Here is a 26,790-nt window from a genome sequence, read left to right as displayed (position 1 = left end):
GGCCCCATGGTTCTACACTCATTAAGAGGGAAAGAGGACGTTCCGGGCACTGGGTCCTACTTATGCAGACCTGGGTGTATGAAGGCATATGTGTGTTGGTGCTTAGTGCTCTGCCTGCATTTGTGGCCAAGGTAAGACTGCCTCTCTGGAAGCAGCAATAGGGACTTGGGTGGCTTGGTGCTAACAACTAAGCTTACTTCTAGAGCTACTGAATTGTCTCTCTTCCATCCCTCTCTCACTACCCCTTCCCTCAGAAGCACTGGGCCTGATCAGAGGTGTGGGTGGTACCCCTGTCTTGCTTCACTGGTGAGTTCATCTTTTCCTGGCTGCCCTACCCTGGTTGTTCCTGCTTGCCCTCCCTATGTCTGGCTGAAGTCTCTCATGCTGTTTGGAGGTCAGACCCCAACATCAGTGGTCTCAGCCTCCTCTCTACCCTTTGTCGGCACTGGAGATTGCCATAGTGTGAGGATGCTGGGGTGTTGGCACCAGGGCTTCTGGTGGGGAAGAGGTGCTCATTCCATATGGCATCACTTGGTGCCAAGCACAAAGTTCTTAAACCCTGTCCAGCTTGATCCTGCCCTCAGGGGAAGTCAGAGCCTTGGGGAAGACACAGGTTACAGATCCACAGGGCAATCTGATGGGGGCCAAGATACCAGAAACTAGAACCCAAGATACTATCCAGGGTTGAGTGATCTAGGTCTTACTGTAGCCCTGGTTTAGACAGATAGATACAGAGATATATAGAGATAGATCTTTTAGGAAGTATAATTTCTGTATGTTTGTGGTATATGTACATGCTTATGTGGGTATATAAATATGTACGTGTGTACATGTGAAAGTCAGAGGACAGCAGTCGTTTCTTTCCTTCTTACTATGGGCTCAAACTCAGGCTGTAAAACTTAGCAGCAAGTGCCTTTACCTGTTGAGCCATCTCAACAACCTTCTACCTTATTTTTTGAGACAGGATCACTTACTGAACCTGGAGCTCAGAGATTTAGCTAGGCTGCCTGGCCAGCAAGTCGCAGGGATCTCCCTGCCTCTACCTCCCCAGTTACTGGGGTTATGGATGTGCATTGTGGCCTCTGCCTTTTACATGGGTGCTGGGGACTCAAACTCAGGTCTTCAGGCTCACGCAGCTAGCAGTTTACCATCTGAGCCATTGCCCCTAGCCCTGAGCAAAGTTTATTGAGAGTACTACAAAAGGACAGTAGGGAGCCAGGTGTGGTGGCACATGCTTTAACTCCTAGTACCTGGAAGGCAGAGGCAAGCAGATCTCTGTGTATTTGGGGTCAGCCTGGTCTACATAGTGAGTTCCGAGCCAGCCAGGGCTACATATCGAGACCCTCTCTCAAAAAAGAAGACTTTTAAGGGATGGGTTGTAGTGTGTGCCTGTCATTCCAGACCTGGAGGGACAGAGGCAAGAGAATCCAAAGTTCAAAGCTAGCCTGGGCTACATAGCCTGGGCTTTTTCTCCAAAAAAGAAAAAAGAAAGAAAAGTTAATTTTATATTAAAGTATAATAACATTTACAGACAAAAACATACTTACTGCTTACACAGTGATCTGCACCTGTAAACCAGCACTCAAGGTATAGAAGCAGGATGCTCAAAGTTCAAGGTCACCTTGGCTTCATAGTGAGTTCAAGGCCAGTCTCGGCTACATGAGGCCTCATCTTAAAAAAAGAAGGAAAGTTAGAAGTTAGAGCTGGGGAGATGGCTCAGTGGTTAAGAGCACTGGCTGCTCTTGCAGAGGACACGGGTTCAGTTCCCAACACCCACATGGCAACTAACGACCATTTGTAACTCTAATTCTAGGATATCTGAAGCCTTCTTCTGGCCTCCGTGGGTGATGCATTCACATGCTGTACTTGCGCACATGAAGGCAAAACACTCATACACATAAAAAATACAAATAAAGTTAATAAAAAAGATTTTCTTGAGACAGGATCTCACTGTTTAGCCCTGGCTGGCCTGTGACTCACTATATAACTAGACTGGCCTGGAACTTGCCTCTGCCTCCCCAGTGCTAGGCACTTACATTCCCTGTAGGCTCTGTCCTCATGGCCAGTCCTGTCCTGCTCCATCTTCCCACCTTCATCCTCCTCTCTCCTCCCTGAAGTGATGTCTCTTGCTGCCTAGACTCTGTTGTGAGGCTTCTGCAGCCTCATACTGTTATCAGCTGCGTCCCACACTCTGCCTGGTGGTAATCAGGCTCCTGGGCACTCTCCAGGGAACCCAAGACCCCAAGCAGGGTACCCATCCCCAATTTCTTTCTATGTATTTGTATATTTATTTTATATATGAGGTTTTGCCTCCATGTATGTTAAGTTCCCGTGTGCATACAATGCCTTGGGAGGCCAGAAGCCTCGTCAGATTCCCTGGAACTGCAGTTACTGATGATTGTTAGCTGCTGTGTGTGCTGGGAATGGAAACCAGGTCCTCTGCAAGAGCAGCCAGTGCTCTTAACCACTGAGCCATCTCTCTAGTCCCCCCACCCCCCACTTCTTTCTTCTTGAGGCTCTCTGGTGCTGCTTTCCACTGGCAGGAAGCCTTGCAAACATTAAGCCTGTCCAACTGTGGCTGCCCCCAGCTTCCTGCTGCCTGGTGACCCTGGTGACCATCTACTGACTCTGGAGACCCAAGGAGAGGGAAGGACTGGTATGGGGACACAGACTCAGGCAGATGGGTGCCATCTCCCTGGCTCTCCCAGGCCTGAGGGGCAGCTAGTGAATTGGACTTTGGTTCCACCAGGAAACTGGCAAGACTCACAGGGAGCCACCTTCCCAGTCCTGCCCTTTGTTTGTCTTGGGCAGGGAGAACATGGACATTGGTTCACCTCTAAGTGACCCAAACCAAGCTGTTCATGTTTGGTTGAATTCAGTCAGAATGGTGTCACAGGTCTGTAATCCCAGCACTGGGGAACAGGGCAGGAGGAGGTCAGCCTGGGCTACATTCTAGACAGGGTTTGAAAAGATCAAAAAGAAAGGTCTTGAGTGGTAACTGCACACGCCTTGAATCCCAGTACTTGGGAGGCAGAGGCAGGCAGATCTCTATGAGTTCAAGACTAACCTGGTCTACATAGTTCTAGGCCAAGTGGGGCTACAGGGATACCCTGTCTCAAAAAACCAACTAAAAAAAATAAAATATAAACAAAATAAAAAAGACCTTCAAGTTAGCTGAGGAGATAGAGGGGCTTGCTATCAAGCCTGACAACCCAACTTCACATTGTGGAAGGAATGCGGCAACTCTTCCAAGTTGTCCTCTGACCTCTACATACCAGGCATGTGCGCGTGTGCGTGCACACGCGTGCACACACACACACTCATGCACGCACATGCACATACACACACACACAAATAATAATTTTAAAAAATACGAAGAGCTGGGTGTGGTGGCTCATGCCTAGGCAGACGGATCTCAGTGAGATCAAGGCCAGCCTGGTCTACATAGTGAGCTCCAGTCAGGCTGTAGCTAAGAGAGATTCTGTCAAAAAAACATCAAAACAAACAACAACAGATAAGGAGGCTGGTCATGGCATCAGCAATAACATCCTTGCCCAAGGCCTGTCTCCTGGCAGAGTGGCCCAGTGAGTGAGCCAGGACCAGGGGCTGAGCTGGAAGATCTGGTCCAGAGTGCCTGCATCCTGGTGCCCTCCTCCCTTTCCCTCCTCCCTGGAGACGGGCTTTCCACTGCCCCACTTGGCTCTGATCCCCTTTCCGGGACATCTCCCATTGGCCCAGCATTCTGGGCCTCATCCTCCCTCCCCCAAGCTGCAGCCTGCCACCCCCAAGCAGCTGAAATGGAAACCCTGAAACAGAGCCTGAGTTTCTGTCCAGTAAATGGCAGTTGAGGACAGCATAAAGGGGCCTGTTGCTTTGAAGGCCACCGGCTGTGACTGGATGAGAATTCCTAGACACCAGAGAGGCAATACGTTGGCCTTCTGAGCTGTACCTGGTACCTGGAATCCTCCTGGGTTTTCATACTTCCAACGCAGCCATCTGTGCCCCAAGCATCCATACTTAGATCCCCCACCCCTTTTTTAATTTTTTGAGACAGGGTCTTCCCTTTTTGAAAAAAAAAGTTTTTATTTTATGTGTGTGTGAGTGTTTTGCCTGTCTGTAAGTGCACCTGTGCATGTAGTGCCAACGGAGGACAGAATTGAGGGGTCAGATCCCCAGGAGCTAGAGTTATGAATAGTTGTTAACTGCCTTGTGGGTACTGGGCACTGAACTCAGGTTCTTTTAACTGCTGAACCATCTTACCAGCCCCATTAGATGCCGTTTTTCATTTTATTAGCTTTTTAAATCAGTTTGGTTTGTGCGTGTGTGTATGTGTGTGTGTGTGTGTGTGTGTGTGTGTGTACACATACGAGCACGTGCCAGGGTTTCATTTAGTACAGGTTGGCCTATAATTCACTATGTAGCTGAGGATAATCTTAAACTTCTGATCCTCCTGCCTCCACCTCCTAAATTTTGGGATTACAGGTGTGTACCACCATTATTTGTTCAATGCTGGGGATGGAACCCAGGGCTTTGGGCATGCTAGGTGAGCAGTCTCCCCACCAAACTATATCCCCAGCTTATTTAAAAAAAGATTTTATTGTTATTTTTAAATTACATGTACGTGTGTGTGTCTGTGTGGATTTATACATGTGAGTGCAGTGCTAAAGTTACAAGCTTCTGTGAGCTATCCAACATAGGTGCAGGGAGTCGAATTCAGGTCCTCTGGAAGAGCAGTATGCATTTTAACTGCTAAACTATCTCTCCAGCTCAACATCCCCAGCTATTTCCTTCCTTCCTTCCTTCCTTCCTTCCTTCCTTCCTTCCTTCCTTCCCTCCCTCCCTCCCTCCCTCCTTCCTTCCTTCTTTCCTTTCTCTTTCTGGGGCAGGGTCTCCCCATAGCCCCAGCTGGCCTCGAACTTACAGAGATTCACCTGCCTCTGCCTCTGGAGTACTGGAATTAAGACATCGGCAGCCCAGCTATTTTTTTTTTTAATTATTATGTGTGTGTGTGTGTGTGTGTGTGTGTGTGTGTGTGTGTGTAAGAGACAGAGAGAGAGAGAGAGAGGACCACTTGCAGGAGTGACCTCTTTCCTCCTCCTTGTTTGGAACAGCTGGTCAGTTTGGTGGCAAGCTTCTTTCATCTGGAGCTCACAATCTTCCTTCCTCAGCTTCAATAATTCTGCCGTGATTAGAATTGTGCAGCACCAAGCCCTGCTACCCTGCATCCCATTGTATAGCTCTTACCCCGGAGGCCTTCACCTGGCAGGGCAGGCTGGGCTTGGACCTCAGGCAGTGTAGGTGCTTACACTCCTCCTTCACTGCGCCAGAGGCCTATGTCTCACCATTTCCCAGTTTTCCCAAGCAACCCCACCCCCACCCCAGGCCTGGGTCCCCAAGGAACTGGGCTGAGTCACAGAGGGCCAGCTCAGCTCTTGGCCTCCTCCCCTCTTCCTGTTACTATTTTTCCCTCCCCCTTTGCACTTCCGGTGCTGGGGTGCAGGGGAAGACCAACCCCTCCTGTCCCCTGGATGGGCGGCTGGGACTGGCTGAATGCCAGCTTGTTTCTTTGCCAGTTCCAGCTCTCCTTTGTCAGTTGAAACCAGCAGGCGCTGCCCTCCTCCCACCCCCCAGGCCAGGGCTGGGGGTCTTGGAAATGTTATTTCAGGGTAGGGCCACTAAAGGGTCACCCTGGGCCCACCAACTTCCAGCATGGCCACTGCCATGTGACTTTGATGGGGTTTCTGAAATGAATTTTTCTTCCTTCTTTTTAATTCATTTCTTCTTTTTAAACCCTGCTCTATAAACATGTTTTCTTTAAAATTTTTCATTGCATTTTATTTATTTGTTTTGTGTGTGTCTATGTGTGTGGTCGTGCTTGGGCTACAATGCACATGTAGAGGTCAGAGGACAGACTGCCAGAGAGTGTTCACTTCTTCCATGTGGATTCTGGGGATGGAACTTGGGTTCTCAGGCTTGGGGGCAAGTGCATCATTTACCCACTGAGTCATTTCTCTGGCCCACCTTTTCTTTTTTCTATCTTTCTCCCCTCCCTCTCTCCCCTCCTTCCTTTCTTCCTTTCTCTCTGTCTCGGTCCCTCTCTTTGTTTCTTTCTTTGTATCATTTGAGACAGGGTCTCCTGTAGCCACAGCTGACCTGGAAAACTCTATGTAGACTAGGCTAGCCTCAGACTCACAGAGATCCACCTGCTTCTGCCTCCGAGTGCTGGGATTACACATAGCGTCAGTTTTTTTCATTGTCTTTTTCTCCCTTCCTCCTCTCTTTCACCTCTCCATTTCCCTCCCTCCTTCCTTCCTTCCTTCTCTCTGCTTTTGTGTGTGTGTGTGTGTGTGTGTGTGTGTGTGTGTGTGTGTGTGTGTGTGTGTGTGTATATGTGGGTCCCCAAGCACATATACACACCTGTGTGTGGAAGCCAGAGGTCAGTCTTGGATGTTGTTCCTGCTATGTTATCCACCTGCTTCCTGTTTTTTGAGGCAGGGTCTCTCACTGGCCTGGGATCATCTAGTAGGCTAGGCTGGCTGGCCAGCACTAGGGATCCTCCTGTCTCTCCCCAACACTGAAATTGCAGGCACATACCACTATACCTATCTGTTTTAGGCTTTTAAAAATATTTTATTTATTATTTTTTATTTTATGTGTATGAGTGTATTGCCTGCATGTAGGTAGGTGCACCCATGTCGTGCAATACCTGACAAAGTCAGAAGAGGGCGTCAGATCCCCTGGAACTGGAGATACAGCTGGTTGTTAGCTGCCATATGGGTGCTGGAAATCAAACCCAGGTCCTCTGTAAGAGTAATCAATGTTCTTAACTGCTGAGCCATCTCTCTAGCCACTGTTTTAGAATTTTTTATCTGTTTATGTTTTGTTTTTTGTGACATGGTCTCCCTGTGTCCAGAGCTGACTTGGAACTTGCTGTATAGACCAGACTTAGCCTAGTCTCACAGAGATCTGCCTGCCTCTGCCTCCTGAGTGCTGGGATTAAAGGTATGCACCATGATACTTGCTATGCCTGGCTCTTTTACATGGATTCTGGAATGGAACTCGGGTCTTCATGCTTGCAAGGCGAGCACTTTACCAATTGAGCGATCATCCCCCCTTTTCTGTTTCCAAGACAGAATCTCACTATCTAACCCAGGCTAACCTAAAACCCCTGCCTCAGCCTCCTGAGTGCTGGGATGACAGGCATGGGCTACCACACCCAGCTGTCCCTAGATTTGACTAAGCTTTTACATCTCCTTGTAAGATGCTTGCTACATCTGAAGTGGACTCAGGAATAATGAGGCCACTTCTTTGCAAAGCATGGCACACAGTAAGTTCAGCATGCACATAGTAGATTCAGAATAGCAGAGCATGACACACAGTAGGTTCAGCACAGTGCGCAGTAGGTTCAGGATGACACAGCATTGCACACTGTAAGTTCAGCATGGCATAGTATGGTACACAGCAGGTTCAGCACAGTGTATAGTAGGTTTGGCACAGTGCACAGTAGCTTCAGCATGGCAAAATGCACAGTAGGTTCACATGGTGCACAGTAGGTTCATCATGGCACAGCCTGGCAACAGTAGGTTCAACACAGCATACAGTAGGTTTAGCGCAGTGTACAGTAGCTTCAGCATGTCACACAATTCAGCAAGGCACAGCATGTCCCACAATAGAGTCAGCACAATGCAAAGTTGGTCCTACATGGCACATCATGGTGCACAGTAGGTTAGCATGCCACACAGTAGGGTCAACCTGGCACACAGTAGGTTTGTTGAGATCATCTAGAACAGGAGGGCAGCTGAGGGAACCTTCTTGAAGAGGCTTTTGGCTGGGACATGTGGCCTGGCAGGCCTTTGTCCTCTGTGAGGCTGCCCTCCCCTCCCCTTTGTGTGTTCAGGGCTGCAGGCATGCCCTCTCCAAATCTTTGTCCTTTGCAGAGCCTGCAGGCATGCCTTCCCCTTACTTGGCTGTGCTGGATAGCTTTAGTTGTCAACTTGACACACCTGGTTGAGGGAGCCTCAATGTTGAATTGCCTCCATTGGACTGGCCTGTGGCCATGTCCATGGGGCATCTTCTTGATGAGTGATGTGGGAGGGTGCAGCCCACTGTGGATGGTGCCACCACTGGGCAGGTGGGCCTGTGTTGCATAAGAAAGCAGACTGAGCAGGGGCCAGTGCAGCAAGCCAGTAATCAGCGTTCCTCCATGGCCTGTGCTTCAGCTCCTGCCTCCAGGTTTCTGCCCTGAGTTCCTACCTTGGGCTCCCTGATGAACTGTGATCTGGGAGATGTAAGCCGAGTAGACCCTTTCTTCCCCAGGTTTGTATTGGTCAGAGTGTTTTGTCAAGGCAATTGAAGGCAAACTGGAACAGAGGGGTTTCCGATTTATGGACTCAGGGTTGAGTTCTCAGAAATGAGAGATGAGACGGGCCTGTCCTGAGGTTGCCTGGGGTCCCCAGGAGCAGATGGCAGTGGATTCCCCCTAGGCCCAGCATTGATTCCCAGGTATCTGATGGACAGTGGTTCCCAGAGGCTACCTGGCTGAAGGCTTGTGGGGCCAAGTGTCCCAGAGGTGAAGTGAAGCTGGGAAGAGGCTCAGGTAGCCCTGCCTAGTGATACAGGCCTGTAATCCTAGCTACTTAGACGCAGGAGGATGACGAGTGCAAGGCCAGCCTGGGGAACCTAATGAGACCCTGTCTCAAAAAAAAAAAAAAGAAAGAAAAAAGGCAGATAGATCTCTATGAGGTCTGGTTCACACAGTGAGTTCTGGGCCAGCCAGAGCTACACAGTGAGACCCTGTTTTAAAGAAGAGAAAGAAAAAATGAAGTACCAGCACTTGGGAGGCAGAGGCAGTTGGATTTTTGTGAGATCAAGGCCAGCCTGGTCTATGTATTGAGTTCCAGGCTTGCTGGGGCTACAGGTAGATCCTGTCTCAAAAAACAAAAAGCAAAGAAATAGTGAAGAGGACTGGAGGTAAAGCTCAGCAGTAGAACACTTGCCTAGAATTCCCCAGTGATGTGCTTGGGACATGAATGGTAGTGGAACTGCCCAGTGAGGGACTGGGAGCTTAGCTCAGTGGTACATACATACCTGCCTAGAATACCCCAGTGAAGGACTGGGGGTGTGGCCCAGTGGTAAAGCCTAGAATTCCCCAGTGCGGGGCTGGGATCATGGCTCAGTGGTAGAGCTCTTACCATGCAAAGACCTTGGATTAATCCTCACTTCCACAAAAAACAAGCAAACAACAACTAAAACACCCAGTGGTCACTGGGCACATGACTGAGATTCTGAGGACATTGAAGTATTTCTGCTATGAGAACTGTGGGTGGGTTTTTGAATTAGTCTCTCTCTCTCTCTCTCTCTCTCTCTCTCTCTCTGTCTCCTCCTCTTCCTCCTCTTCCTCCTCCTCCTCCTCCCCCTCCTCCTCTTCTTCTCTGCCTCCTTTTTACCCTCACCCTTTTCTTGTCTTTTTGAGACAGGGTCTTACTATGTATCTCAGCCTGACCTCAAATTTGCAGCAATCCTCCTGCCTCAGCTTCCTGAGTGCTAGCATTACAGGAGTCAGTCTAGTCAGTCATTGTGTCCAGCTTCCTTTATTTATTTATTTTATTTTAGCACTTTTCTGATTGTATGTATCAGTGTCCTTCAGATAGGTGACTGATAAATAAAAAAATAAAAATAAGCTGGGCGTGGTGGCGCATGCCTTTAATCCCAGCACTCGGGAGACAGAGGCAGAAGGATCTCTGTGAGTTCAAGGCCAGCCTGGTCTACGTAGTGAGTTCCAGGACAGCTGGAGCTACAGGGAGACCCTGTCTCAAAAAGACCAAAAAAAAAGGCCGCGTGTGGTGGCACAGGCCTTTAATCCCAGCACCCAGGAGGCAGAGGCAAGCGGATCTCTGTGAATTCAAGGCCAGCCTGGTCTACATAGTGAGTTCCAGGACAGCTGGGGTTACAGGGAGACCCTGTCTCAAAAAGACCCCCCCCCAAATAATTAAATAAATAAATAAATAAATAAATAATAAATTTTTAAAAAGGCGAAACTTATGGATTTGTGCCTGGATTTGTTGATGATGGAAGGAAAGGACTCAGCTCTGTCTGTGTTTGTGTCATGGTCCCCTGTGGTCACAGGATGGTTCCTGCAACTTCTTGCAGCCAGCTCACACCCAGGCAGCCCCAAAACAAGGATCACATCTCTCTGCAAAGGGTCCAGTATATTGGGACTTGGTCAGGCATACATAGCATTCAGGAAGCCAAGATAGGATTTCAAGTTCCAAGCTAGTTTGGGATGGACACATAGAAAAACAGCATCTCAACCAGCTAAACCAGGACTTGGAGAGGTGGCTCAGCAGTTAAGAGCACTGGCTACTCTTACAGAGGACCCACCATCTCTTACTCCAGTTCCAGGGGATCTGTGCCCTCTTCTGGCATCCATGGGCATGTCATGTATGTGGTGCACTTACATACATGCAGACAAAATACTTATACATATAAAAGTAAACAAAGTATAGCAAAATAATTTTTTAAAAGTTGAAAAAAAGGAGGGGGGCTGGAGAGATGGCTCAGCAGTTAAGAGTATGTACTATTCTTCCAAAGGACTAGAGTTTGATTCCTAGCACCCATATCAGGTTCTCACAGCTGCCTGTAACTCCAGCTCAAGGGATCCAACATTGTCTCCTGGCCTCTGCAGGCACTACAGAAACCCATATACAGACACACACATATACACATAATTAAAAATAATAAAATAAAAGCCGGGTAGTGGCACATGCCTTGAGTCCCAGCACTGGGAGGCAGAGGCAGGTAGATCTCTGTAAGTTCAAGGCCAGTCTGGTCTACATAGTGAGTTCCAGGCCAGCTGGGGTACAGGGAGATCCTGTCTCAAAAAGTCCAAAAATAAGTAAGTAAATAAGTAAATAAATAAATAAAATAAAAATTGTTTAAAAAGTGAAAAAGAGAGCCGGGCGTGGTGGCGCACGTCTTTAATCTCCCAGCACTTGGGAGGCAGAGGCAGGCAGATCTTTGTGAGTTCGAGGCCAGCCTGGCCTACATAGTGAGTTCCAGGACAGCTGGGACTACAGGGAGACCCTGTCTCAAAAAGACCAAAAAAAAAAAAAAAAAGTAAAAAAGAGAAAAAAGAAAAACCAAAGGGACCCAGGATGAGGCTCAGTTGGTGGCATGCTTGCCTAGCACACAGAGCCCTGGGTTCCATTCTCAGCATCGTGTAAAACAGGCATGCTAGTGCACTGCTGTAATCTCAGCACTTAGGAGATAGAGGTAAGAGGATCAGGAGTTCAAGGCATTCCTCTGCTATATAATGAGTTCCAGGCTGAGGTCTTCTGATGGGACTCTGTCAGATTGGAACCACTGGAGAAGAGTCAGGTTCTCACATCTTAGTCTACATCTTGTCTCTACTGTCCTGTGTTCGCCCGCAGGTGACCGAGCATGGCAGAGAGGATGTGACCTGCATCTGCCCTTGTCTGCCCTCCCAGTGGCACCACCATGCAGAAACCCAGTGGCCTGAAGCCCCCTGGCCGTGGGGGGAAGCACTCCAGTCCAGTGGGTAGGCCGTCCACTGGCTCTGTTTCGTCCTCTGTGGCGGCAGTGTCCAGCGGCTGCAAGGAAGGTGAGTGGGGCCAAGAGTGCTTCATGGGGGCTTTTTTCTGGGGAGACAACAGCAAACATCCATTCCCCCCAAATAGGGACCCAATGGCAGACTAGAGCTAAGGATTGCACTGATAAGGAGAAGTTATATATATAGTTTTTGTTTTTGTCTTTTGAGACAGGGTCTTCCTACAGTCCCAGCTGGCCTGGAACTTATTATTTTTATTTTATGCATATGATTGTATTGCCTGCATGTATGTGAGTGCACCCGTGTTATGCAGTGCCGCGGAGGTCAGAAGAGGGCTTCAGATTCCCCTGGAACTGGAGTTAAGGATGGTTTGTAGCAGCCATGTGGGTACTGGAATAGAACCTGGGTCCTCTACAAGAGCAGTCAGTGCTCTTAACCACTGAGTCATCTCTCCAACCCCCAGAAGTTATATTCTTTTTTTTTCTTTTTTTTTTTTTTTTTTTGGTCTTTTTGAGACAGGGTTTCCCTGTAGCCCCAGCTGCCCTGGAACTCACTATGTAGACCAGGCTGGCCTTGAACTCACAGAGATCCGCCTGCCTCTGCCTCCCAAGTGCTGGGATTGAAGGCATGCGCCACCATACCCGGCCAGAAGTTATATTCTTATAACCAAAATGTATCCTTCTCTAATACCGTTCTAAGCTTAGGCCATTTGAAGTTCCTCCTGTTAGATAGATACTTGAAATGCAATCTGTGATGTTTTGCAACCCAGTGATATTTTATTGTCCTGTGATGTTTTCACTGCTCTGAGATGTTTATTACTCTGTAACATCTTGAAGCTCTGTGATGCTTTCTATTCACCGTGTCTAACTGCTGATACAGATGTGAAACTAAGAAAACGGAAAGTTCACCACATGGTTTAATGAGGCACCTGGTTGAATTAGTCCAAGAAAAGTGTAGATCAAACATGACAGCTACCTAGACTTCTGCTGGTGCTCTCTGTTTTTGTAACCAATTCTTAGCCTGATCAGTCTGGCCTTGATAGAGACCTAAAGGTGGCAGATGTTCTGGAGTGACGGCTCAGTGCTCTTCCAAGGGACTGGAGTTTGGTTGCCCATACCCATGTCAGGTTGTATAACTTCAGCTCCAGTGGGTCTGATGTCCTCTTCTGACTTCTGAAGGTACTCCCCGACCACCAAATAAATTGTATAAAGGAAGAAACATTACTGAGCCAGGCATGGTGGTGCATACCTTTAATCCCAGCACTCAGGAGGCACAGGCAGGTGGATCTCTGAGTTTGACAGCCTCGTCTATATAGCAGGTTCCAGGCAAGGCTCCATAATGTCCATAATGATAATCTTTCTTTTTTTTTTTTTGAGGCAGGGTCTCCTTGTAGCCCCAGCTGGCCCAGAATTCACTATGTAGACCAGGATGGACTTGAATTCACAGAGATCACCTGCCTCTGATTCCCAAATGCTAGGATTAAAGGCATGAGCCACCACGCCCAGCCCTGATCATCTTTCTTTTTATTTCTTTAAATATTTTCTCTAATTTTAAATTTTTTATTTTTTTTATTGTATGTGTATTAGTGTTTGCCAGCATGTAGGTAAGTGCATCTGTGTTGTGCAGTGCTCATGGGAGCCAGAAGAAGGTATCTGATTCCCTGGAACTGGAATTTAGGATGCTTGTTAGCTGCCCTGTGGGTGCTGGGAACCAAACCCAGGTCCTCTGCAAGAGCAGCCAGTGCTCTTAACTGCTGAACCATCTCTCCAGCCCCTCCTTAGTTACTTTTTGTTAGTATTTTATCACAGCGACAAAATGAAACTAGGACACTCAGTGTGCCTCCTCCACACACACATGAGCACACATACTATGACTATGTAGGAACACAAACACAGATCTGTGTGGAGAGGGATGTGAAGAGAGTTGGGGGCTAACAACCATCCCTAACTCCAGTTCCAGGGGATCCTACACCCTCTTCTGTCCTTTGTAGGTACTGCATGACACAGGCGCACTTACATACATGCACGCATAACACTCATACACATAAAAAAATATAAAATTAAAAAAAGAGTTTGGGGCAGTGTCAGAGGTGGGTGATGCAAGGCAGGAATCCAAGTGCTTACAGCATGGTGGGAACTGGGAAGGGTCTGGTAAGGAGGTCCCAAGCCCACCTCCAGTGTGGGGACAGTATATGGACTGAGAGGGGAAAGACCCGACCAGAGAGAAAGTGTACAGGCATCCAGGTGAGGAGTGTGCTCTCATGGCCTGGCTGTGTAGGGCTCACTGTCATGACAGTACTCAAAGGTACTTTCCTGGGAGGAGCCTGAGGATGCAGAATAGCGAGGCTGAAGCAAGAATGCTAGATGTTGGGCTGGCAAAATGACAGCCAATAAAGGTGCTTGCTGCCAAGCCTGATGACTTGAGTTTAATCCCTGGACTCACATAGTGGAAAGAGAGAACTGACCTTGAAACTTGTTCTCTGACCTCCACACACACAAGTATGGCATGTACCTACCTACACATACATCATACATACTCAGAATAAAAATAAAAACCTCCAGTTGTGGTGGCACACCTTTGTAATCCCAGCACTTGGGAGGCAGACGGACAGATCTCTGTGAATTCAAGGCCAGCCAGGGCTACATAGTGAGACCTTCTCAAAAATAAAAAAGAAAAATACAAGTAAAAAAGAATTGTAAGTGTAAAGATGAGAAGAGATTGGCTGCAGGCTCCAATTTGGCTGAGCTTGCTCCAGCAGGAGTGGCACTGTAGGGCACAGTGGCTGGGCACATGCAGCAGCCAGACTGGCCCTGGGCTGGGGTATGACCTTCAGGATAGAAGGTCCATTGTCCCCTCTGGGTTCTTTCTTCGTTGGCCTACTCATCAAGGGAGTCCCTGATTTATTTATTCATTTATTTATTTGTTTGTTTGTCTGTCTGTCTATCTATTTTACAAGTGCTGGGGATTAAATGTTAAGACCTTGCATCTGCTGGGTCAATGTTCTACCACTGAGCCATGCCCCCAGCCCCTCACTGGGGGATGCTAGGTAGATGCTCTGCCACTGAGCTACATACCAGCCCCTCACTGGGGGATTCTAGGCAAGTGTTCTACAAATTAGCCATGCCCCAGTCCCTCACTAGGGGATTCTAGGCAAGCTGGGTATCAGTGACAAAAGCCTTGGGAATAGGGTTAGATAGGAGTGCCAGGTAAAACAGTCTCCATTCCTTCCTGCTGGCCCCTCAGGCTCCCATTGGGACTCACCATCTTCTCTCTTAAGTGTTGGAGGTTCCATCCATGGTGGCACACCTGTAATCCCAGGATTCAGGTGGCTGATGCAGGAGGATTGTGAGATCAATCCTAGCCTGTGCTAAATATGGGAGACCTTTTCTCAAAAATAAACATGGACTGGCAATGTAGCTCAGTTGGTAGACAGTTTACCTAACATTCACGAGGCCCTAGGTTCCATGCCCAACTCTGGGTAAACCAGATATGGTACAGTGTGCGGCTGTAATCCATCCCATCCTTTGGGAGGTGGAAGCAGGAGGATCAAGAGTTCAGAGTTATCATTGAGGCTAGCCTGGGGTACACGAAACTGTCTCAAAATAAATATATAAGTTATGGACTTGAGAGATTGTTCAGTGTTAAGAGCACTGGCTGCTCTTGCAAAGGACCCAGGTTCAATTCCCAGCACCTACATGGCAGCAAACAACCATCTGTAATTCCAGTTCCAAGGGAATCTGACGCCCTCTTTCTGACCTCTGAGGGCATTACATGACATGAGTGTACTTACATACATGCAGGCAATACACTCATACATATTAAATAAAAATAATAAAAGAATGGTCTGGAAAGATGGCCCAGTGGTTAAGAGCACTGGCTGCTTTTGCAGAGGACCCAGGTTCGAGTCCCAGCACCCACATGGCAGCTAACAACTGTCTGTAACTCCAGTTCCAGGGGATCTGATGCCCTCTTCTGACCTCCACAGGCATTGCACAACATGGGTGCACCTACCTACATGCAAGCAATACACTCATACACATTAAATAAAAATAAATAAAATATTAAAAATAATAATAAAAATAAAATTTACCCCCACACCCAAAAATATATCAGTCAGTCAACTCATTGGTAAAAAAGCAGTGAGGGTGCCCTCCCCACCAGAGGCTGGGACCCTGGTGGAGGGCCACCAGAATGGTTTGAGAGATTCAAGTGTGAGTTGATGCCTGTACTGGGAAACAAGGTCATGGCTCCCTCCCAACGCATGATGTCAGCTTTGGGCAGAGAGGGTCTGGCAAGGGAAAAGGATGGATGGATGCCCTGTGTAGTGGGGAAGGACTGTACTGGTTCCCAGAGCTGTGACAAGGGAAGCAACAGGGCCCTGAGGGAAATTTTGGGGGTGTCTGTCTCTCTTCCTGGGATGGAAAGTAGAGCTGTTTGGAGCAGGTGGGCAGGGTGGAGCTAGGGGGATGGTCTAGGAAGGTCTTGCCTGAGGGGACTTTGGCAAAATATTTGTTAGTATTTGTTCTGGGCTATGAACTGTCAGAAGGGCCTCAAAACCCCAGGCTCGTGCTGGGTGGTGGCCTGTGTTCTGATCTGGAAGTGCAAGAGTTCTATGCTTTTCTGCATTGTGGAGGGAGGGACCATAGTGGGTTCTGTGCAAACAGCCTGAGATATTGTCTGGCGTCTCCTTCTAATACTATATATATATATATATTCGTATATTCGTATATATATATATGGGGGTAATTCAGGTGTATATATGTCACAGACCAACTGAAGAGTCACAGGCCACCATTGTTTTTATGCCAAGCATGCGGTTCCTTGAAGGACTATCTGGTTTGATGCACACCTTGTCACAGCATGTGTTTTGTCACATTTCAGCCTCATGAATACCCAATGAGATAACAGAGCATTTTTCCATTGGCCCACACTCCCAACCCCTCACTGGGGGATTCTAGGCAGGTGCTCTACCACTGAGCCACACCCCAGCCCCTCACTGGGGGATTCTAGGCAGGTGCTCTACCACTGAGCCACACCCCAGCCCCTCACTGGGGGATTCTAGGCAGGTGCTCTACCACTGAGCCACACCCCCAGCCTGTTACTGGGGGATAGATTCTAGTCTAGTGTTCCACTGCTGAACTACATCTGAGCTCCTCTTCTTTTGCTTATTTTTAATTAATTTGAATTGATTTTTTTTTTTGGTCTTTTTTGAGACAGAGTCTCCCTCTAGCCCCAGCTATGTAGACCAGGCTGGCCTCGATTTCACAGAGATCTCTGCCTGGGACTAAAGGTGTGTGCCACCACTCCCAGAATTTGATTTTTTTATATGTACTTATTTTATCTATGTGTACAATATGTGTGTATGGGGGCATGTGTGCTATGGCACATGTTTAGAGGTCAGAGGACAATTTGTAGGAGTATCCTGAGTATCCTGGGGATTGAACTCAGGTTGCCAGGCTTGGCAGAAAGCTCCTTTGCCTGATGAACCAACTCGCCAGCCCTCCTCTTTTAATTTTGAGACAGTCTCCATATGTAGTCCAGGCTGGCCTAGATCTTGTAGTAATCCTCCTGCTTCATCCTTCCTAGCATTGAGTTACAGGCCTGCATCTCCACACCCAGCTCATCACTTTAGAGTCTAGTCTGAGATGCAGTCCTAAAGAGAGTAGTTCAGGCCTCCCTGCTTGCTGCCTTTGCTACTTTCCAATCAGCCAAGGTCAAGAGCATCTGTTCAATGCCCCCTAACCACATCCTAAACTTTTTAATGACATCAGGATGGGGAAGCCAAGCTGAGCTTTTCAGCCTTTCCGGGGGCTGAGTAGCGGGAAGGGATGTTGCCTTGTAGCCATCCTGATGCTCTGTCCGCTATTGATTTGGGAGGCGGGGACCAAGGCCAGCGCCTGCCTCCTGCCTCCCTCCTGCCTCCTGCCTGCAGAACCCATGGCTAATGCCTGAGGCTTCTCCATGGGGAGCTGGTTGTGTTCATTTCAGGGTAAGAGCCTTAACAGATGCCCAGCCCTGCCAGGGGTCCCCAAGCTGCCTGCTAGCTTCAGAGAAGGGAGAAGAACGGGGTTACTGAGTGGTCTTTGGCTCTAAAAGGATGCTGAGCCATCTCCGACCTGGAGCTCACCCAGCGGGTCCCTTCTTAGGAGATGGGAGTGGCTAGGTGCCCTGAGGTGGGGGTGGTCAAACTACAGAAGGCCTTCCTCTGTGAGAGGAACAGATCAGTCATCCTTGAGTTCCTTATAGGTGGGAAGGACCGATTAAAGGGGGATTGGCATGCCAAGGAGGGGTTCTCTAATGAAGGACACTAGTGAGACTCTATCCCTTTCTTCCTGACCTGTGCCTTTGAAAGCCACTGAGGAGAGAAAAGGACTTAGAAACTGAAAGCCACAGGTATGTGTTTTCTTCCAGGACACCCCCACCCAAGGAAAGGAGGTCTGTGCAGATGGGAGTTGGTGCCTAGAAGGCTCCTGGGGCTGTGGCTCAGCAGCTGCGCAGGTGGACTGTGCAAACTTAGAGAACAGAGCCTTGTGGGGGTGGGAGGGAGGGAGACATGAAGTGAGGTGCTTGTGGTGGCTGCTGGATGAGGGGTGTTGGAGCTGGCACAGATGGACAGGCAGACTTCCTTAGGGGGTACCAAGAAGAAACAGCAGTGTCTGTCACAAAGTGACTCACTTTGCCTGCTTTTTCCCTTGGTCTTCCCATTTGCTGTTATTTGCCATATTATTTACTTATTATTCTTTATAGATTTGCTATTATATGCCACATTAAGTGTATCTCTCACCACCAGAGATTACAGAGTTTTAATAATGCCTCCTAGACTTACCTTACTTATAACCTCTCCCTGTGAGTCATGTTGCTCATTGGCGTATTAAAGGCTCTGAACAGTCCTGCAGGGAAAGTACCCTTAACTTTGGTCAAAGAGTTTCTCCTTAAGGTTATTTGAACTTAGAAGTTAATTTTATTCATACCCTCTTAGTAACATCCTATGGAACTGTGTTTCAGAGAACATTTTACAGAGGTGACTACTTCCTAGAAAGCCAGGGCCTGACAGGAATTTTCTTCCCTCTAAGACCATCAGGGGAGAGCCAAGTTCATCCCATAGTGTGTGTGTGTGTGTGTGTGTGTGTGTGTGTGTGTGTGTGTGTGTGTGTGCGCGCACACACACTTGGGTTACACATGCATGTGGAGGCCTGAGGTTGATGGCAGGATTTGTCCTCCATCATTGTTCCACTTTATGTATTGAGGCAGGGTCTCTCAATCAATCCCAGAGCTTGCCAATATGGTGAGTCTTGCTTTGTCAGCTTCTGAGGATTCTATGTCTCTTCTGAGGCTGAAATTATAGGTGGAGCATTATACCGACCTAGCATTTTTGTGGGTTTTGGGAATCCAAACTCTGTTCCACTGACCCATCCTCCCTTTATCCCTCCCTCCCTCCCTCCGAGTCTCACTATGTAACCCTGGCTGGCCTAGAACTTGCTATGTAGACCAGGAAGAACGCAAATTTGTGGTCATCTTCCTGCTTCTGCCTCCTGAGGTCAGATGCGGTCCCCCATGACAGCCTTCTCTGGGATTTTTTTTTTTTTTTCGCTTTTTGAGACAGGGTCTCCCTGTTAGCCCCAGCTGTCCTGGAGCTCACTGTGTAGACCAGGCTGGGCTTGCACTCAAGGAGATCCACCTGCCTCTGCCTCTTCAATGCTGGGATTAAAGGCATGTGCCACCACACCCGGCTTTTTTTTTTTGGGGGGGGGGGATCTTTTTTTTTTTTTTACAAAACTTACTTAAATTAGGTGTATGTGTATGTCTATGTGTGGTTTTGTGCATGTCATTGCCATGGTGGAGTTACAAGCAGTTGAGAGTCACCCAACATGGGTTCTAAGAATTGAATTCAGATCCTCTGGAAGAGTAATACACACTTAAATTGCTGAGTCATCTCTCCAAGCCCTCTCTGGGATCCTTTAAAAGAAGAATTTATTGATCTCTTCTGTGTTTAAACAATTTTTAAAAATATATTATGTAGCCTGGGTGTGGTGGCACAGGCCTTTAATCCTAGCATTCAGGAGACAGAGGCATATGGATCTCTGAGTTCAAGGCCAGCCTGGTCTACATAGTAAGTTCCAGGACAGCTGGGGCTACAGGGAGACCCTATCTTTAAAAAAAAAAAAAAAAATGTGTGTATGTGTTTTGTCTCCATGAGTGTAAGTAAGCATGCAGTGCCTGAGGAGGCCAGAAGAGGGTATCAGATCCCCTGGAACTGGTGTTATAGATGGTTGTTAGCTGCTGTGTGAGTGCTGGAAACCAAACCCTGGTCCCCTGCAAGAGCAGCTCTTAACCACTGAGCTGTCTCTCCAAACCACCCCTGCCCCCCCACCCTTGTGTCTGGGTTTTTTTTGTTTGTTTGTTTGTTTTTTTGTTTTTTTAATTTTTTTTTTTCTCATTGCAGCTGGTTTGTTTGTTAGTTTGTTTGTTTGAAGCAGGGTCTCCCTGTAGCCCCAGCTGTCCTGGAACTCACTATGTAGACCAGGCTGGCCTTGAACTCACAGAGATCCGCCTGCCTCTGCCTCCCAAGTGCTGGGACTACAGGCATGCGCCACCACGCCCGGCGTGTCTGGGTTTTTGACACAGAGTCTCATGTATCCCAGGCTGGCCTCAAACTCACTAACTGAGGATGACCTTGAACTCTTGATCCTCCTACCTCTACCTCCCAAATGCTAGTTTATGTAGTGCTAGGGATGGAACCCACAGCTTTGTGATGCTAGGCAAGTGCTCCACCAACCGAGCCACATTCCTAGCTCAACAAAGCCCTTTGAAAAGAGAGACATCCCCACAAATAAAACAAAATTAGAATGTGGGAGATGAGGGCTGTGCTCAGATTTTTTAAAAATATTTTTAATTTTTATTCTATGTGTATGTTTGTGTTGCCTGCATGTGTGTAAGTGCACCCATGTCGTGCAAAGCCCTCAGAGGTCAGAAGAAGGCATCAGATCCACTGGAACTGAAGTTACAGATGGTTATTAGCTGCTATGTGGGTAATGGGATTTGAACCCGGGTCCTCTACAAGAACAGCCAGTGCTCTAACAGCTGAACCATCTTTCCAGCCCCCTACACTTAGATTATTGTGTGTGTGTATGTGTGTACATATGTATGTACGTACATGTGTACAGGGATACTACAATATGCTTGTGGAGGTGGAAGAACAACTTTCAGGAATCAGTTCTTTCCTTCTAGCATGTGGTCGTAAGGATTAAACTCAGCTAGTCAGGATTGTCAGCAAGTCCTGTTGGGTAGTTGGCCCTGTGCTGACATTTTGTTAAAGCAGTCAGAGAAGGCTTCCTTAAGGTGAGGCAGCTCTGTGACTTCTGGTATAGGGTCATGGGAAATCCCATTTGAGTTTGAGCCTCCTGCCCTCTGGTAACCACAGCTCTTGCTTTCTTGCCCTGTGATTCTCCAGGTTCAGCCAGCCTGACTAACTTCCCTTCTTGTGTGTCCTGCCCCTCCCTACCCCTTCCTAACCTTCACATGGCCTCATCTGGGGTTCTTCGGAACATAGGGTCTATCGACAGTAGTTGCTCATTGAGTAGGATGCCTCCTGACTAGCCTTGGCAGGTCAAGACAAGCTGGGGAAATAGTTTAGCCCATAAAATAACTTGCCTTGCAAGCATTAGGACCTGAGTTCCATCCTCAAACCCTAAGTAAAAATCTCAGTTTTTGAAGGCAGCTAGGGATGTGACTCAGTTGGTAAGAGTGCTTGCCTAGCATTCAGGAAGCCCTGGGTTCCATCCCCAGCATTGCCAAAACTGGACATGGTGGTATATAGGTATAATACCAACCCTTAGGAGGTGGAGGCAGGAGAATGAGGAGTTCAAAATCATCCTTGGCTTTATAGCAAGTTTAAGACCAGCTTGGACTACATAAGACCTTATCTCAAAAAAAAAAAGAAAAAGAAAAAGAAAAAAATCAGCTGAGGTGCTGTGCACCTTGTAATCCCAGTGCTGGGAGTGAGGATGGGGTGGGGAGAAGGGCAAAGACAGGCAGCTGTCCTGGGACTTGCTGGCCAGATAGCAAACCTTGTGGGAAACCATGACTCAAAAGAACAAGATAGACCCTTGGATACCATCCCTCATATGGCCCCTGCCAGTCTTGACAGTGTACCCCTCTTTAATATATACATTCTCTTCTCTTCAAATAAAGTTATCTTTGTAAACAAAACCAGGTGGATGGAGCCTGAGGAAAAACACTCAACATTGACTCTCATCCCCACATACCTGCATGCACACACCTGTATGCATTCATCCCTCTCCCATACCGCTCCCCTCACACACCAAAAGAAAGGAAAAAAAGGGGCTGGAGTGATGTCTCAGTGGTTAGGAGCACTGGCTGCTCTTGTAGAGGACCCAGGTTCAGTTCCCAGCCCCCAACGCCAGTTCCAGGGAATTTGACACCCTCTTCTGGCCTCCTCAGGCATTGCTCGCACATGGTATACTTACATACATGCAGGCAGCACTCATACACATAAATTTTTTTAAAAATATAAAATCTTTCATTTAAAAAAAAGGAAGAAAGAAAAAGAGACTGGTCTCCTCTTTGGGCTGGCAGAGCAAGCCAAGACCTCTTTATAGAGTTGTCCTCCCCCCCACTGTCCCATCGCCCCCCCCCACCCCACACCAGCTGTAGGGCCAGACCAGCTGTTTCTCTCCTCACTGTGGTCTTTAGCCCTTTTCATCAAAAACTTACTTTGAACTTGAAACTGGCAATAAATAACATTTTTTGAGATGGTCTCATATAACCCAGGCTGGCATCAAATTAACTGTGTAGTGGAGGATGACTGAACTTTCTCCCCTTGCCTCCTCCTCCTAAGTACTAAGATTACAGTTGTATGCCACCACAGCCATCCACCCACAATAAATTCTCTTATGCCTTTCTCCTGTGAAGAATTTGTCCATGGAGAGAATAAACTGCTTGTATGAAGTTTAGTGTGTGTGACTGGGGCCTGGCTGGGGATTCCAGTGGTCTTTTGCAAGTTTGCTTGCTTGATATTTTAAATTTATTTTTATTTTGTATTATGTGTGTTTTGCCTGCATGTTTGTGTTTGTACCATATATGTGTCTGGTGCTCACAGAGACCAGAAAAGAGTGTTGGATCCTCTGGAACTGGAGTACAGAGAGTTGTTAGCTACCCATGTGGGTACTGGGAACTGAACCCAGGTCCTCTACAAGAGCAGCCAGTGCTCTTAACCACAGAGCTTCTCCCCAGCCACTAGCTTGATATATTTGGTTTGGTTTGCTTGCTTTCAGGGTGGTTTGAGACAGGGTCTTCCTATAGGCCCAGCTGTCCTAGAACTCACTATGTAGACCAGGCTGGCCTTGATCTTACACAGACTGACATGCCTGTGCCTCCCGAGTGCTGATACTAAAGATGTGCACCACCACACCAAGCTTAGCTTGGTATTTTTGAGTAATATCTCTCCTAGTTGCCCTCTCTGATCTTGAACTCTCTCAGTAGCCCAGTCTGGCCACCTACTCAAATCCTCCTGTTTGGGTCTCCCCAGTGCTGGGATGACAGGCGTACACTTTGGATCTGGCTGACCCCCTGCCCTGTTGGGATTACTAGGCCACTATGAACAGTGATGGAGACCTCAGAGGGGACACGAGGTCCAGGCTCTGGCTTTGGAGTGATCCTGTGAGAGGTGGGCCAAAAGATCCAACCATCCTCAGGTCTTAGGAGCTCTGACCATATATACCAGCTCTCTTGGGCATGATTAGTGCCACCAGGCATGGTGACACATGCTTCAAATCCAAGCATTTGGAAAGGCAAGGCAGGCGAATAGCTGCAAACTGGGGGTCAGCCTGCTCTACATGGGGAGTTCAAGGCCAGCAGGGACTATATATCCTGTCTAAAAACCAAAATATAAGAACCAGGAAGTTCTAGGGATATGGCCCAGTTGTTAGAGTTCTTGCCTAACGTGCATGAAGCCTGGGTTCCATCCCTAGCATCCTATAAACTAGGTGTGGTGATATATGCTTGTAATCCCAGAACTTTCAGGAGGCTCAGGAGTTCAAATCCATCATTGACTACATAGGGATTTGAGTCCAGCCTGGGTTACATGAGACCCTATCTTAAAAACATAAAAATAAGCCAGGTGTGATAGCATACTCCTTTAATCCCAGCACTCAGGAGGCAGAGATAGGCAGATCTCTGTGAGACTGAGGTAAGCCTGGTCTATCTACATAGCAAGTTCCAGGCCAGCTGGGGCTACAGGGAGACCCTGTCTCAAAATAAAAACAAAAACCCAAACCAAAAATCAACAGTCAACTAAATAAATAAAATAAAAATCAGTGCCTGACATTTCTCCAGCCACGTCTATGTGTCTTACCTCATCTCATGGGGAAACTGAGGCACTGATCTAAAGAGAGGCTTAGCTAAGCCTGGCCAGTGTTTTACAAAAGACTCTTGGGTAGAGGAATGGGGTGCTGGGTTGGGGTACCCTATGCTATCACACTTTGGGACAGCCGAAAGCTTCTTGCCAGTCTTTGTGGGGAGTTTTAAAAGGGATTGGTCCCCTGTGAGGCAGGGGCAGCTGGTAGGGCGGGATGGGGGGACCAAGGGGGCTGCTAAAAGAGGAAAAAACAAATCAAAGAAACTCAATGTGGGTGTCAAAGACTGGTGACCTGAATCTTAGCAGTTGTTGAAACAACTGGTTGGAGGGCCTGTGACCCCAGAGAGAGGCTGAGGGTCAGGGAGAGATTACCTGAGCATCCCCAGGGCCAGGACAGCTGGGAATAGGGACAGCTGAGCAGTCCAGCTTCTTGCTAAGAATAACCACACTGGGTCCCTGCAACCTAGGAGCCCCTTCTTGTGCTATAAGCAAGGGACAAACAGAGGGAGCTAAGGTGGGTCGGGCACAACTAAATGCTTTACACAGACATCTCCCAGAGCTGTTCAGGCCTGCCACACACACTTAAAAAAACCCTGTTTTATATTTATTTATTGTTGGGGAATGGGGCAAGGGAGTACATGTAAAGGTCAGAGGATAACTTGTGGGCGTCAGTTTTCTCTTTCTTCCATGTGCATCCTGGGAATTGACTCAGCTTGCCAGGCCTGGCAGCAAGCCCCTTTACTCAGTGAGCCATCTCACCTGCCCATGCTTTGTTTTTTGGTAGGGATGGAACCCAGGGCCTCCCACATGCTAAGCAAAAGTTCTACATCAGAGCCACACCTTTGCCCCCTCATGGGGGGATTCTAGGCAGGTGCTGTAACACTGAGCCATGTCCCTAACCCCTCACTGGAGGATTCAGGTGGGTGCTCTATCACCAAGCCACATCCCCTGTCCCCCTCTGTTTTTATTCACTTTTTGTTTCAAGACAGGGCATTACTGAATTGCTCAGTTAGAGTTAAATTTGGGGGGGGGGTGTTTATTTTTTGACTGAGTCTCATGTAGCCCAGACTGGTTTCTAACTCTCTACATAACTTAGGTTTTCCTTGAACTTGATCCTCTTTCCTTCCACCTCCCAACTGGCTAGGTTGGTAGGCATATAATACCTGGTTTGTACAGTGCTGGGTATGGAACCGAGGGCTTTGGCCATATTAGGCCAGTACTCTACCAGCTGAGCCACATCCCTAGTCCCCTCTAGTGTGAACTTTGTAGATGACAGTGTATCTTGGAGAAGGTCGAACTTTTATCTGGGAGGGGCTGGAAGAGTAAGAAGAGACTTAGGATGTCCAAGATCCAAGGGGAATGACCTTACCCCAAATCACACTGCCAACCATGCCTGCCTCAGTTTCTCCATGATGTATCCATCAGTGACACTCTCTAGCTCTAACTCTGTCCCCCAGTTCCAAGGCTAGCCCTAATTACAGCCTCTTTCCTCATCCATAGGGTCCCCCCTGCACAAGCAGACATCAGGACCCTCCTCCACTGGAACCACCACTGCCGTCCCCGAGAAGCTGGGCTCAAAGACAGCTGAAGTGGGTGATGATTTCCTGGGGGACTTCGTGGTGGGAGAGAGAGTGTGGGTAAATGGCATCAAACCTGGTGTGGTGCAGTATCTGGGAGAGACACAGTTTGCACCAGGCCAGTGGGCCGGTGTGGTCCTGGATGATCCGGTGGGCAAAAATGATGGAGCTGTAGGTGGTGTACGCTACTTCGAGTGCCCAGCCCTGCAGGGCATCTTCACTCGGCCCTCCAAGCTGACCCGACAGCCCACAGCTGAGGGCTCAGGCAGCGATGCCCACTCGGTGGAATCCCTCACTGCCCAGAACCTGTCCTTGCATTCAGGTACTGCCACACCCCCACTCACCAGCCGGGTCATCCCCCTGCGGGAGAGCGTTCTTAACAGCTCTGTGAAGACTGGCAACGAGTCTGGCTCCAACTTATCTGACAGCGGCTCAGTGAAGCGGGGTGACAAGGACCTGCGTTTGGGAGATCGTGTGCTGGTAAGTGTGAGGAGGCACCTGTATCCAGCCTCTCTTTCCTCTACCCTTTGTGGACAAGCTGGACCCTGGGGGCTGGGCAGAGAAGGGACTCAAAGGGAGCTTGGAGAGGGTCCAGGCTGGGGATACCATTCATTAGTACTATATAGAATGACAAAGGAGGAGAGGCAGACTCTGGAGACTGTTGCTATGTGACTATGGGCGTTTGTCTTAACCTCTCAGGGCCTCAGTCCCCATGTGTATCAGTCAGCTTTTTGAGACTGTGACAAAATACCTGAGATTAAAAACAACCTAAAGGATCAAAGGGTTTGGCTGGCTTCATTGCTTTGGGTTTGTGGTCAGGAGAAATCATGGCAGCCAGGAAGCAGAAAGAGAAAAAGAGAGAGAAAGCAGAAAGAGAAAAAGAGAGAGAGAAGGGTTCATCACTACTCCCACCTTCTTTCTTTTGTTTTCTAAAAGAACAGACAGACAGAGACACACACACACACACACACACACACACACACACGCACACACACACACACACACACAAAACATATGAGCTAGGGACAAGATCTGCCCATAACTAGGCCCCACCTCCTAACAGCGTATTCAGCCATGGACTCATGAGTAGGGTAACCCATGGATAGTTATAGTGCTCTCATGGTCCAGTGATTTCTCAATCACACTACTAGCTGTGTGTTGACCAAACCTTCAACACAGGAGCCTTTTGGGGGGGACACTTGCATTCAATCCATAATACTTCCTTTTCTTCCTTCCTTTCTTTTTTTGTTTTTTTTTTTAAGATTTTTTTT

The 26,790-nt window shown here is 48.1% G+C and overlaps 1 protein-coding gene across 3 annotated transcripts in view; it reads left to right on the top strand.

The window, feature by feature from the left end:
• Clip2 (CAP-Gly domain containing linker protein 2) overlaps positions 1 to 26,790 on the top strand; it is a 66,656-nt gene that overhangs the window by 6,662 nt on the left and 33,204 nt on the right. For all 3 annotated transcript variants that reach the window (XM_008851134.1, XM_008851132.3, XM_008851133.3), the window contains exons 2-3: positions 11,430 to 11,620; positions 25,443 to 25,999. In XM_008851134.1, the coding sequence (XP_008849356.1) occupies positions 11,497 to 11,620; positions 25,443 to 25,999 (681 nt within the window). In that variant the 5' untranslated portion in view covers positions 11,430 to 11,496. The remainder of the gene's footprint in view (positions 1 to 11,429; positions 11,621 to 25,442; positions 26,000 to 26,790) is intronic.

Source organism: Nannospalax galili, unplaced genomic scaffold, assembly GCF_000622305.1.
Source record: "Nannospalax galili isolate Female #2095 unplaced genomic scaffold, S.galili_v1.0 scaffold444, whole genome shotgun sequence".
Classification (NCBI taxonomy): domain Eukaryota; kingdom Metazoa; phylum Chordata; class Mammalia; order Rodentia; family Spalacidae; genus Nannospalax; species Nannospalax galili.
The sequence above is the reverse complement of the archived record's forward strand: the minus strand, read 5'-3'. Positions and strand labels throughout refer to the sequence as shown.